Source organism: Diaporthe batatas (genome assembly GCF_019321695.1).
Source record: "Diaporthe batatas strain CRI 302-4 chromosome Unknown Contig00015, whole genome shotgun sequence".
Classification (NCBI taxonomy): domain Eukaryota; kingdom Fungi; phylum Ascomycota; class Sordariomycetes; order Diaporthales; family Diaporthaceae; genus Diaporthe; species Diaporthe batatas.
In genome coordinates, this window is record NW_025408562.1 from 1,035,075 (window position 1) to 1,049,327 (window position 14,253).

At 57.7% G+C, this 14,253-nt stretch overlaps 1 protein-coding gene across 1 annotated transcript; it reads right to left on the reverse strand.

The window, feature by feature from the left end:
• Positions 1-6,967: 6,967 nt before the first annotated feature.
• On the reverse strand, positions 6,968-11,255 carry KVR01_011202 (uncharacterized protein). The gene is made up of 3 exons (XM_044785092.1): positions 8,573-11,255; positions 8,178-8,435; positions 6,968-8,114 (listed from the first exon to the last, which is right to left on the reverse strand). Exons 1-3 carry the CDS (start codon positions 9,420-9,422, stop codon positions 8,038-8,040), a joined length of 1,185 nt encoding a protein of 394 aa, XP_044639577.1. The 5' UTR covers positions 9,423-11,255; the 3' UTR covers positions 6,968-8,037.
• Between the last annotated feature and the right edge of the window lie 2,998 nt (positions 11,256-14,253).

Genomic DNA, 14,253 nt, shown 5'->3' on the forward strand with positions numbered 1-14,253 from the left:
TATCTTAGCCTCCCGAACCAAGACCGCAGCGAAAAAGCCCCCGCCAGCAGCCCTGCGCCGTTCACCGCGCAGGTTCTAGCCGGCATGGTCGTCACCTGTGATGAGCAGGACGTGTGCGTCTCCGTCATCGCGTTAGTTAGTTAGTTCCGACGCCTGCCTCCCCACGAACGACGAAGAGTCAGTCAGTAAGTCATCCAGCCTCAAGATGGCGGGCGGGCGGGCTCATCAAGCCCGATGTAAACACGACAAAACCAACAACCGCCTCCTCCATACCCAAGGCACGCGGGGATATCGCGACCCGCAGCAGCAGACGACGGCAGGCAGGCGGTGTGTATATGCAAACCCGCCGCGCCGGCCTCGGTTGTGGCTGTGTGGGTGGGTGTGTATCAGAATGACCCGCGGTTTTCCCTCCATGGCGAGTCGAGGCCTACCTGCGTCGAGACGAGAGCACGTAACGGGGATGGCAATGTGACACAGCTGCCACTCACCTGTCGAGCGAGGGTGGTTATGGATGAGCTCCTTGGGAGCTTTGGCGATGGATGATGTTGGTACAGGGGTTAGTTTAAAACGCCCCTGGGTCGTTCGTATTCTATGTTAGTTAGTTGGTTAGTTATAGTTAGTTACTCTTGCAGCCCCAGAGGGCGACATTGTCCAGTTGACAGACACAAGCAGGTACGAGGAATCAGGCAAGAGAGGATCATGAATAGTTGGTGACCCATCATGAGGGCCGCTCAGGTAATGATGTATGTTCAATTGTCTATCCACGTGGCGACACCACCTCGGCGTCGTGTGGTTCTCGTAGCAGCAGTGACTTACTTGCTTATTACCGATCGCGGTGGGAGACCCACCCACCCACCTACCTACCACTCACGCAGCAGCCAGACCAGTAGTTGTTGCAGCTGCTGCTCAGCACGACGAGCACCACGGCCATAAAGCCCCTAGATAGCAGCGCTTCTCTAAGAGTCTGAGAAGAGGTAGAATGATGAAAAAAGACAATCCCGAAAGACCCGGCACGCCCGTCCGCCCAAAGGACAAACAGCATTGCAACAGGATGGATCAAGCGTCTTAGGTCCCTCGCCTGCTGGCTGGGCTGTCTCGTCTCGTCAAGAAACCTCCCTACATCTATCTCAGCTATTTCCCACCCCAAGACCTCTGCTAGCCAGCCGTGTCGCAGGTTTGCGGGCTCGGCTACTGACCCCATGAGAGAAATAATAGTCTCTCGTATGTTTGAGAAGCAGCTGAAGCACGCGCGCCCGCGGCGGCCGTCGAGCCAGGCGGGCTGTCTGTCGGCAGGAGTAGAGGGTCCGGCGCACAGCTGGAGCTGGGGGGTTGATGAGGTGGGCGGAGCAAGCGAAATACCTACCTGCCAATCGCAACTTTCGGACACCCATGCCATCATGCCATGCCACAGGTTTGAGTGAGTGAGTGAGTGCCCATCTCAGTTGTACAGTCAGTCCCCCCCTTTTTGTTTTTGCCTGTGTTACCATACATGCGGCCGTCGGCAGTGCATGGCTAGAGTCGGGATATTTCCAAAACGCCATGCGAGGGGGATCCGTGGCCTCTGATATACCCTCTCGGGGGGCATGTGGGTGTGTTGGGCGCAACGCAGGCCATGCTTTTTCTGCACAGTGTCTCCACTTCAGGGGGTTGAGCACTCTTCATCAGTGTGGCAGTCAGCCCCCCAAAAAGGCCCTGCGTTTAGACATGTTCGGACGTGTTTGTATTCGGCCTCGCTAATGTGGATCACCTGGGTGCCTCTGGCTTTAATTGCCTGCGTTATCTGGTTCATGGGGAATGCAGACATGAAGACAAAAGCATCATACACAACGGGACGAGTGAGTTCGATCGAGTCAGGGGGTTACCGGTGGTGGACTTTGGGATCCAGTCCCTTACTTACACTATACCCCTTTGCTCCACCGGTCCGTTTGTGTTTATGAAATCCTCGAGAATCCTCCTGTTCAAGATCCAGAGGAATAGCTCAATCACTGGTCTCTCAGGAAGTAGTGTGTCTGTCTGTCAATAGTACACGGGAGATTGGACGAATTCATGTGCGAGACGCACACGGTAAGATGGATCCATGGGGGCCTGGCCATGGTTTCTGCCCAACTACCCACCTGCAGCAAGGGGCCCACGGTATGAACATCAACACCAAAACATGAGGGTGCTGGCGGGTGCTCCGACGCCATCGTGGAGTGTGGCAGCTTGGAGCCCAACCCCAGAGCCTCGCCGCGTCGGCGCCAGCTGAGGAAGGAAGGCGTCCAGGCGTGCCCATCAGGCCATGCTCTCTCTATGCGGAAAGGCTGGGTCTCCTGCCAGGGTTGCTGTGGTGGACGCTGCGGCTTACCTTGCACACCGTGGGTGTGGGCGACCAGGCAGTAGAATTGATCGCCCCCTGAGACCGCAATGTAAGGGGGGTGGGTGGGCACTCACAAGGACCATCTGAACGTTGCTCTTGCCACAGATGTGAGCGCAGCCACGACGAGCCATGCAGAGAGTCAAGGGATCAATGCAACATTGCATCTGCAGAGTAGACACCCACCAGCTGGTTGATCCCAGGGTATTGGGCAGCCTGGGGCTTTGCAGCGTCGATCGGCCAACCGCTGACAGGGAGGGACACATCCACCCTTTTCCCCAGATCCGCGAGGGGCGCAACGACCTGGACCATGCCAGATCTGAATCTAAACGGGCCGAGCCATGGTCGGAGGCAGGGCGAGAGCCAAGATTGGGTCTCGTGGACAGCCTCCGCTCGGGCAGGAGGGGCCCTCGAAGATTCCCGCTGTGATTGCTGCGAGGAATCGCATGCGACGCATGCAAGACGCAAGCGAACTGGGTCTCATGTAGGTCTCTCCACGGGAGCGTGCATGTCCCCTGGGCGTGCCCTCCCCCTGGCAGGTGGGTTGGATGAGAAGGAATACTACCGTACCGGTACATCTGACTTGTGAAAACGGGGCAGATGAGGCTGCAGGTCCACCGTCGAAGTACTGTGACAAGACCAGGACTGAGAGCGTGGGGGTCTAGAGCCCACATGCCTCTACAGCGTGTACGAAAACCGGTCGGGACGTTGTGATGCCCCCCCGTCCATGGAAGAGGATTGCTGCAGCGCAGGAGTTGGGCCGTTTCAGGCATTCGAAGCCGGTGAGCAAGCTGTCCCTCTCGTGAGACATGGGGAGCAGTAACTTGCTGAAGAAACTGATGCTGGCCGGGGTGGTGGTGGTGGTGTTCTTTGAAGACCAGTCTTCATTCAGGGCCGACCACGCTGCCTCCGGGGCAGTTACAGGAGCCGGCCCTTCATGAAGGGTTTGTACAAATCCAACAGACTCCACCCAAGGCGCTGTAAGCCTGTGGATGTCCCTGCCACAAGGTAATGTGCTTCAGAAAATCCTCCCGGTTGCCGCGAAGTAGGGCGGCATGTTCCGTGTTTGCACGATCGCTTGTGGCGGCCCAGGCTGGGTCTTCATCGCATAATACTGCTGAGAAACGCCATATCATGACCTGATGTTGCGCGCGAAAACCGGTATCGCAGGCTTAGGGGTGCCAGATCAATACTGAAAGACTTGGCTTTGCATAGTCGTCTGAGGAAAGAGGACTTCGCCGCAGCAGCAGGCAGGACTCATCACGTCTGCTGGTTGCATTTGAAGCCCTTGAACGCCGGCAGCTAATAAGATGCGTGGAAAGCCACAGGGCGCCGCGCCTCAAGCCACACGCTGGGGTCAGAGAGAGAGGATGTGAGAAGGAGAATGTGACAATTCAACAGCGCCAGACCCCCCCTTGAATACTTACGGGGTACATGTGCGGTGGCCCCTGCCCCAGCGCGAGAAAGACTCGAGAAAAGAACCTCGCTTTCACCTGTGGCGTTGGCCCCAGCGGATCGGGTCGGCGAGCTCTGACAAGTCTCCAATTCGGAGGCAGGTCAACTGATGATCATGTACCTTGTGGAGCGCGTGCAGTGGCCGCCCCGTCGGTGACCAGAGCGCTGGTAAAGTTAAGGCTTTCTTGACCGGTGAGGCTTGTTTGCGTCGTGAGTGATGTGACAGGGACACACACCGACTTCCAGAGTGGGTTTTTTTTTTCTGCGGAGGGAAGTTTAGCGAGACAGGGGCTGCTCGACAGCGTCATGCCATGATTCTGCCCCAACACCCTCATTCAGAGATCCACAGTCGTCCGACCCTGGCTTACAGCGAGGGCGCAAGGGACTTTCCAGCGACAACGAGAGATTGTGGCTTGGCTTTTGGCAGTTAGTTGGACCCTCCTACTGAATCTAGCCCCGGATTTCGGGACAAGTTGCGGCATGGTTTGAAGGCAGGTAGCGAGAAGACGGCTATGAGCGAGTGCACGTCGTGTGTGGTAGTAGACCCAGCAGAAAGCGCTTGCCCCAGACCCATCCCTGCCCGACAAAGCTTGGATGGAGAAACAAGTGCTGTACTGTGGTACTCGGTACTGTGGCAGGAGAAAAGTGGTGTCCCCAAAGGTCCCCTGTCCTTGCGACTGGGCTGAGGGCGAGCAGGATCATCAAGAAGGAAAGTCCCGAGATCGACGGCAGGGCCAGCTGCAGATGGGATCTTGGTTGCTTGGTTCTCCCTGCTGGCTTGGCCGGGCCGTGGTCTGGTTGCCCCAGCCTGCCAGCCAGCCAGCCTGCCAGCCTGGCGGAGCGAAGCGTGCGGCCGCAGAGTCGCAGTGTCCCCCAGTCTCGGGGCTGCCAGGTGCCAGGTGCCAGCCCATGCCAGGCCTGGGACTGGGAGGAGCCAGAAAGCGGGCGGCTGCAGCTGCAGGGCACCCTCCAGCCTGCCGCCCCCATGTTGTATGCGAGGGCTCCAATGATAGCGATGCCGGACGCCATGCTGGAGCCATGCCGTCTCTGGTTGGGGCTGCGAGGCATGTGGCAGGCCAGGGCTTCCCAGATGCTGAGCTGCGGGTTTGTGTTGTCCGATTCGATTCGTGACCAGCGCAAAGGATGGGACCGATCGCCCGGTATCTGGTACAACAGCACCCCTTCACATGGAAAGGGGAAGGAAGGGCAAGGGCAAGGGGCAGCCAATTGACTCGACTCCTGCGTCCCTGGGCGTCGCCCCTTTGCTGTCGACTGGGCTGGACTACCGCCAGCCTAGGCAGGTAGGCAGGTAGGCAGCGTACTTGTGTCGTGTCTTGACGTGAGGATAGCGACGCTGAGGCTGGATGTAGGGTAGGTAGGGTACGACACAGTACATGGACCATGTATCATGATCTGGCAAGTGGAAACCTTGAAGAGTGGGGACCGGTGAAGCCCATCGTGGTCAGCCCAGGGCCGGCGAGGAGGGCCAGGTGATGTCTGCTATGATCTCTCTGAGGCACCTGGGGCATGGGGGTCATAGTCATGGGGGTCATTGGGGCATGGCATGTCGTCAAAACCACACGTCGCATTGACAATTCAATTGTCTCTCCACCCGGGCCCTCAGTGGTCGCTCCTGCCCGCGTTAGCTCCCGCGGTCTGGACGGCCAAGGGTTCAGCACGCCCGGGCTGTAGACAAGATATCCATGTCTTGCAGGACCTGGACACGAGGCCGGCCGGTCTGGCACTCAGGTCAGTGCAGCCCCTGGTGAACCTGGGTACCTTGGGTTCCGCGGTACGGTGTACAAATGGGGACTGACTACAGCATCGTGTAGCGTGCAGCCTGCAAGATGGCAGTCGCATGCCTGGTACACTAGAGAGACCTGACCTATGTGGGTGTGTAAGAGAGAGAGAGAGAGAGCAAACGAAACGTACGCTCGGGAACAAACAGCCACGGCAACCAGCAGATGCACAACACAACACAGCACAGCACAGCACAGCACAAACACTGCTACTACAACTACTACTGCCGCTGCTGCTCGCCAAGCTGAGACCCTCCCCGCCACATCCAGAGCCCTCCTCACACGGCGACGAGACAAGACAAGTTTAGAAGGGAAAAAAACCCAAGTGAGCAAGTGAGCCTCCCTCGCTCGCTTATCGACACGGCCGGCCGCCACAAGACAAGGAAGGGACCCAGCTGCCCCAGCTCCTGCATAAAACAGCTCCAGCTCCAGCTCCAGCTCCACATCCAGATCCAGCCCTGGCCATCCACCGGCCGACCCTTCGAGCTGCTCCCCACCACCACCACCCACCCCTCCCCCCCTTTACCCTCCCTCTCCGTGTCCCAGCACGCTGGTAGGGCACTTCCCTGTCCCCCCCTACCCAAGGTACGACATATGTACATACATGTACGCTGCTGCCGGTGCTGCTGCTGCTGCTAGTCAAGGGCTGGCTGTCTGTCTGTCTGTCTCGGCAATAACCTCAGCCAACAATGCAGTGCCATCTGCTCGTCCAGATTGCTTTTTTTCTCTCTTTCTTTTCTCACCTTCCTTGCTTCAATACACACACGCCCAACCTCCCTGCCCTTCCTTCCCAGCCCAAACACCCCTCACCCGGTCCATAGCAATTCCTAACAACGTCCCCTTGCAAGTCTGCCGCGCGTGCCTCATGATCGCGGATCCTGCAGGGTCTCTCGTCACGGGCCCCCACCCGTTATTGTCCTGTCTCAGGGCTCAGAGCCTCCATCTATATATATATAGTAGTCATTCCGTGTCCAGGTGATATATATATGTATATATATATATTTCTATCTTGTGATCTATACATACATATATATATATATACATACATACAATCGCGTGAGGGAGAGAAACAAGGTCTCCTCCTCAAACATGGGGTAGGGGGTCGGGGGTGATGTGGTTTACAACCCCGGCCCCTTATCAAAACGTCCGTGTGTTGGTGGTGGTTCGTGGGCTCGTGGTTCGTGCCGAACCTTTTGCGGCCCCTCTCCCTCTCCCAGCCCGGGTCTCGAGGGAGGGATCAGCATGCGAGGCGGGCGGATCGTCTGATCGCCTGATCGCGGCCACAACCACCCATCACCCAACCCAGGTCAAGGGGTCCTTCGCCAGCCAGACACGCCCGCCTCAGCCCTAGGCAGACATATCTATCACCACGATAGGCTGGCTCCTTTGGCTCCCTGCTAGGCTGGGAGAGATATGGGGTGTGGGGGCCCCCCAATTTCGCGTCTGCGCTCGTAATCATCCAGGTTCTGGTAGAGGCGATCATAGTACAATTTGTAATTTTGCAGTCGACCCCCATCCGCGCTCCTTACAGCATGCTCGACAGCGCGCCCTTGGCTGTGACCTCCCCTCCACCCGCCTGACCATGTCCCATGACCATTGCAGCCTGGCAGCTCCTCCACTTCCCCCGGCATCACAGATACACGAGGGGTAGGCCAGGGACAAACAGAAGTACAAAGTACAAATCTATGTACAGGAACAACGTCACAGAATGCCCCCCGTCCCCCAGCTTGCCTCCTTTTCTGGAGGCAGGGTGTCCCCCAAAACAAGTCGCACCAAAAGACCAGAACAACAGACGTAAAAAAAAAAAAGCAAAAAAAGAATATCATGCCGGTCCCACAGCTCTCGCCTTGGTCCATCCATCTACGTGGTCGCCCTGGCCACGATTTCCCGCCCAACCCCCCATCAATTTTTGTTTTCCAGTAGCATGAGACAAGGCAGTGAAAAGAGAAGAGACAGTATTCGTACACTTGGCAACCGTGATGTTACCGCCCGTGGGGGCCCTCGACAATCTATGCGCGATTTCTGTTTGAGGCCTGTTTTGTCGCTTTTCTGGTTTTTCGCGTTTTGTCGTCGGAGTGTTGTTCTCTGTCGTACCCATTGTTCCACACCCCGAACAAGTCCTGTTGACCATGCCAGCTGCCGGACGCCTTCTAAATAGGGAAACCATTTCCAACCTTTGGCCGCCCACCTCGCCCCAGTCCGAACCCTTCGCCGAAAACAAGTCCTGGTCCCACAAATATCAGAACGAGTAGAGCCCACCCCATGCGTCCGCCCAGTCCCAGAGGACGAGTTCTCAGTCGACCAGTCACTGAGAATTAAAGAAAACCAAGACGCGCGAATAACAACCAATGTTGGGAAGCCCATGATATGTGGCAGCGCAACTCCGTGTATTGGCGCTAGACATGGAGTGGTATATGTACGTTTGCAGGTTTATCGACTGGACCCGGCCGCGGCCGGCGCCCCAGCCGCATCGTCGGGCGAGTAGAGATCGTGACACTCGAGCATGACTGTTTACTCCAGTGTCAGCGCGTGGGAGATTCCGAGCTCCACCGGGGGCGTGGTTGACCTACTCTCTGTGATCTGTTCCTCCCAGACTCCATATTGGTAGTCAACAAGACCGTGCCTTTCAATGCTATCGCAAAGCCGGATAAGTTCATCGCCCAGCTTCTTGAGCCCTTCCAATGTGATCAGAGTCTGTCCCCTCCCGAGCGAGCGGCCCGATTCCATGAGTTCCTTCTGTGCCTGAAAAGTAGCCAGCCAGGCGTGGTTGAAGTCGTTCCACAGCTTGATCCTGTCACTGTGCAGGTTTTGATCGTCAGACGTGAGACCTGCAAAGTGCGATAAAAACGGTCAGTCAGCCAAGCGTCAGGTCAGGGGTGTATCGCAAGTGCCCCCAAATAGGCCAGAAAGAGGAGTGTGGGGCAGGTTTCGCCCAAATGGGTCGCAAGGCGCATGTCATCCTTACCGAGCTCGTGGACGTGGGAAAGCAGCCACTCGGAAACACTCAGTAGTGATTCACTGGCTGTCACCAGCGCCCCATCCCTGATGTTCTTGAAAATCTCCTTGAGAGCGTCCTGATACTGGGTATACGCCTGGTTGAGGTCGGCTCCCCCTGGGTATTCCGACGAGTCTTCCATGCTCACGTCAGGCGGCGCAGTTGGAGTCGCCTGAGCCCCCATGGTCTGCATGCCGGCGATATTGCTGGGGTAGTTCATCATGGTATTTCTATCAGAAGGGCCCTGCTGGTAGACCGCCGCCGCCTGTGCGCTCGAGGGTTGCTGCTGTTGCATAGCCGAGGCGGCCGCCGCGTTGGTTGGCTCGTTCGAGAAGTACTGGGCTGTCATTGTGGTATCCGCCGGCATCATCTGAGGAGCTGCGGGTTGCCGCAGGTCAAACGAGCTTCCCGGCGTATCATAGACGGGATTCTGCGTTGTAGCCTGGGGTACATTGTACATCATCGTGGGGTTATACGAGCCGGCAAAGTTTTGCGTTTGCCGGCCGTCCTGGCCGTAGCTCCCAGCCGACTGCTGGTAGCCCATTGTGTTCTGGTGTATACCAGCGGCAGTCGAGAATCCCGTCGCCGAGGGCTCTTGGTAGTAGGCGCCATATCCGGTTGACCCTCCGCCGATGCCCGCCCTGGCACCGCCGCCCTGGGGAGACGTGTTTAGAGGGGCCGGTCGGTACCTCTCCGTCGTGGTGCCGGCCATGGTGCGGTGTGCCTGCTGCGTCGGGTTTTGTACAGTCTGGTGGTACCTCGTGTTTGTGTGTTGGAGGGGCGGTTCATTCTGCCTCCTGCGGCGGTTGTTGTCGTCCATGCCCCGATGGAGCGCGTCGGTACTTGATGCCTTGATTGGCGAGCCCTCCCGATGCTGCGCCGGCAACGGAGCTGACGAGTACAGCAGGGCCAGTTTGGAACGCGATCCGGTCACGCGACCGTCGCTTCGGGAATCTGGCAACGGTGAGGGGTTTTGCGAGACGTGTTTGCCTGCAGTCAGAGCACCGCGGTGAGGGGCGGTGGAGGTTGAGTTTCGCGGGTCTTTCAGACGAGGGAGGACCCTGATCAAGCGCGCCGAGTACAGGACAGGGCTAACAGTCGTCGTCTCTCCCAGGAACGTCCTTTTTCTCTCTTTCTCTCCTCTCGCAATGCGGTGGAGGGGGGCTGCCTGCTGAGCCTCTGTCGCACAGGGCTTCGGTGTGTTCTGCGGGACACGCAGATTTTGGGACACGATACGTGCTGTCCGATTCTGTTGCCGTGGTGCAACAGATGACAGGTGTGCTTTCGTGTCGTAGAGGCGGGAAAGACTCGATGGAGACCCGGCCAGCAAGTAGGAGGGGTCGACCCGAAGTTTAGTACGCGGTCAGGCAGTGAGGTCGGGATGCGCTAGGGGGGGAGGGAGCAAAGACCATGCCTCGTTCAAGTGGGACGACGATGTCGCGAAAGGCGCGGGAGAGCCGCAAGCTTGCAGGAAAACACGGGCAGCAAATTGCGTAAATGCTGGGGATGACTTGTCAAACGGCTGGCGGTCTTGTACTGGGAGGATCCTGGAGGCCCACGCATCGATCTCCTCGCATGACAAGCTCTGACTTGAGAAGATCTCCTGGGTGGGAAAGCCGCACCAGGGTCTCACAGGAGAGTCGCAAGTTCACAAGTTCGGATGGCCCTGGAGCCCGATCCGCCCTGGTTGATGCGCCACAGCGTCCTTGTCTGCCCGCGTCTAATCTTTGTGCGGCCTGGGGGGGTTGTGGTCGCGTCAGTGGGAGATGAGGGAGCAAGATTTGGTGTGGCCCTAGAAGGGTTGACAGAATATTTTCTGGCAGGGAGAGGCCGGCTTCAAGTAGTGTGGTTGGGCCGAGTCTTAATGGCACACCAAGGGAACAGTCCTGGCGAGATGTTTCCGGATGTTGGAGGCGGAGACGCCTGGATACCTGACCTGCTGCGTAAGAGCCTTCCAGCTAGATCAGGCACATGGATGGATGGACATGGACACGGACACCGGGCGAGTAGCTTCAGTCATGCAGATACCTCCCCCTCCAGGCCGCGGCCCAACAAGTCGCGCGTGTCTTAAGACGACTGAGGCCCCAGGCGCCGCCCAAACGACGCAGAGCAGGAAACAGAAACTGGAACTGGAACTGGCACTAGGCCGCCTACAGCCAGCCACGCCTGGCAAAAGGAAAGACGGGTGTCGAGATGGGATGAGGTGCGCGGTCAGGTGCTGGTGGTTGAGATGGGGCAGGGAGGAGGTGGAGGTGGAGGTGGAGCTGGATGTGGTGATGGTGATGGTGATGGTGATGGGTACGGTGTGTGTCTCCGCGTGTGATGAGGTAGGTATGGGTACGGGTGAGGGCAAGTGAGGTCGAGGCAGGGAGGGTAGGGTATGCTTAGGAGAGTGATGGGGTATAGTTTCCAACTTCGGCCCTCCTGCAAGAGGCAAGCTCGAGCAGGGCTCGATCGAGTGAGCAGGGGCCGGGGCAGGAGCAATACAGTAAGTGCAGGTGCGGGTGCCGGTGCAAGTCACAAGTGTGAGAGTGGGCGACCTCAGGTACCGGTACTGGGCGAGTATCCACCCGTGGCGATCGGCTCAGAGTGGGCGCCCGTGTACCGAAGTACCAATGTACTTGGGTCAACGATGTACGGCCTGTCTCGGCGTCTGGGGCAGGGGGAGGGGGAGGGGGAGGGGGGTCAACGTGAAGAGGGCACAGAAAAGGAAGATCGAGGCTGGAGTTTGGAGAGCCGCGGCGTGAAACCAATGGGCAGGCGAGGGCGAGGGCTGTGCTGAGCTGTCGTCCATGCAACCAGACAAAGAAAGCCCGAGACACCCAGACGGAGAGAGTATAGGAGGTCTGGGTGGTAAAGGAGATGCTGGGTACTTTGCAACAGGAGGTGAAGTGAGGTGAAGTTGGTCGACTAAGACCAGACAAGAATGGAGGCCAAGGGATGTCCGGGGCCGAAGGAGGAGAAGGAGAAAAGGGGGGGGGGATGTGTGGTGGTGACGAACAGTTGCGGCCAACCTTACCAAGCTTCTCCATTATCACTGTGCGGCATCAGATGCATGCTCGGCAGTCTCGTTGATGATGCAGGGCATTTGGCTAATCATTTTGGATGAACTTTGGTGGTTGTACGGGGTGCGCGTGCATGGGCATGGCCACGGACACAGCTTTTCTTCTCTCCCATCGTCCTTCCAGCCGGACCGAGGGTGACCAACACCGACCCGACCGAGGGTGGGCCATGGTCGAGGATGGCGAGTCCCCGGCCGCCCAGCAGCTCCTCACTCCAGGGGGGAAGGAAGTGATTAACGTTGTATACATGCCAACTACTCCATAAGTAGATGGACGGAAGGGCACTTTGGCATGCAGCTGGGCTGCAGTAATCTCCGCTTGGTAGCGGTGTGAAGGCTGCTGTCAGCATGAACAATCACCCGTTGTCTCCCCGTCCACTCGGCAGTATCTGTAGACAGCAATTGGTCTTGCCGGCTGGAGTAATGGCATGTTGCTGCGCTGGACGGCTGGAAAGGAAAGAAACAAATCAGAAAATCATCGCGATATGTTTGCGTGTCTTGATTGTCGGTTCTCCGAGTCGTTGTGTACTGTGTACTCCGTACAGACACTATTGTGGTCCGCAGTCTGCAGCCAGTGCCTATTGCCATTTCTGTTTCCAGTCAGGGGAGTTGGTTGGACGATTGCTTTGCAGGGGATGCCAACATGCCAGATGCTCACTCTGAAGGGATGATGCAGACAAGATCGACTAGGTAGACGCTGACTCCCCGTCGGGCTCGGGAAGATCAAGCCACACATTCTGGAAATCGAAGGTTTGCTCCATCTGATAGAACTTTCGTGTTACCACTGTCTTCGTCATCAACAAGCCCCAAAGTAAGATACACGAGAGTGAGAGTTTCCCGCCCGCGCACGTCGGGAGCGCGCCAAATCCCCGGAAGCTTTGCTCACAAATCGGGCTACGGTTGCGAGCTTGTGAAGTCTCATTCATGCGGAGGCAGGGCATCCACAGAAGGCTGGGCAAGTACGGTATCGGGTACCCAGAAACAGTGTTGGATTGGGAAGATTTCCTGGTTTTGTCCTGGCATATGTCTGCTGCGAGATATGATCTAGATCCGAGGTCGACGAGTTGCATCTCGTTGAGGGTGAGTGAGCGACTGAGCGATTGAGTGGTCTGGAGTTACCCTGTCCCCAATGGCATGCTTGCGCCTGTTGCAAACCTTGCTGGGTGATGCTGGTCAATCAAATCCATCAGAATGGAAAAGCAAAAGTTCTATGTGCTCATCAAACCGAAACCCCAGGGCTTGTCACTCCGGCGCTTCTGGTAAGCGCGACGTCTCACCCTCCGCGGGTCTGTCATCCTTTTGGTTCATGGCAATTGTGAAGGCCCGCGAAGATGGGGGTCTGCCCGAACCAGAAGCAGCATTGGCCTCGGCGCAATCTTTGACCATCAGCGAGAGCTGGCTTCACGCTTGCAACCGGCACTTGTGGGGTTGATCAGTCAGTCTTGGGCGAACAACAAGACCTGTTCCATCATAAGGGCCTGTCATCAGCATACTGACTGCCCCGAGACTATTGGAGTACGACAGCCATGGGCATTTGGGCCATGTCGAACAGCGCAAGGGAGAGCAGGCAGGCCAGTAAGTACTTGACAGTACCTGGTGTGGATGGTGAAGGCAGAACGTACCGCGTCGAGGGCGGTCGTACACGACCAAAAATCTTGTCGGAGCATAAAGTTTAAATCAGCTGAGTTGGCTAGATCCTGTCTTGCGTGTTGCCCCCTTGAGTCAAGACCCAGTTGCTAGTGTCTTTGGCACGTTTTATATTTAACTTCTCCCAGTGTGTCCTGCGTGTATTCGAGCGGCGCTCTGATCACCCCAGCCACCTGCCCCCTGGGGGGCTGCTCACGAGCCCGTGGCCGTCCGGCCCAAGCTGACCTAACAGCTATCGGGTGCTACAACAATTGCTAGTCACGCAGTGTTGCACTTACCGACCCAGCGTGTGGCATGTCTGCATGTTAGTCGTGTTGGGGAGGGCGGCTCTTGATCAGTTGAAGTCATGGCGGATGTGAGCGCAGGTATGTGCTGGGCACGCTATCTCGCGACGGCGACATGGGCTCGCGCCATCGAGACCGTGGACAAGGCTCAGTGTGCCAGTGTGCCTGCCTGGACCGCGCCGGTGATGCGCGACAGGAAGTAACCCTTGGGGTTTGATGAGGGTTGGAAGGGGAGCCTAACCAGCCACAGCCCTCAGAAGGACCTGCACCGCGTCCGGCCCCAGCTAGAAGCACCGTTGGGTAGCGTGTCTTGGGTTGTCGGGGGCTGGAAGAAATGGAGTTGCGTTCCGGCGCTCGGGGACCCGGCAGCAGAAGCATAGTCCTCAGCGGAGATCTGCGCTAGACAAATCTTGTTGTAATTCGAGGCTTCCGGCACACTTGTATGCAACGATCGGTGCCCAACCAATTGCCCAAGTCCTGGTGGGAGAAGCTGTCTCTTGTCTTGGGTACTGAAAATTCTGCTGTCATGCTGCGTGTCCTCGCGGGGGGCTGCTGTTGCCCGTGCTGCGCACTGCGCACAAGCACGGGGGACATGGCCCTAGGGCGAGGCGTACAACGGCGGTGGGCTCGGAACAAAGGACGAGGGAGGTAGCGGATGG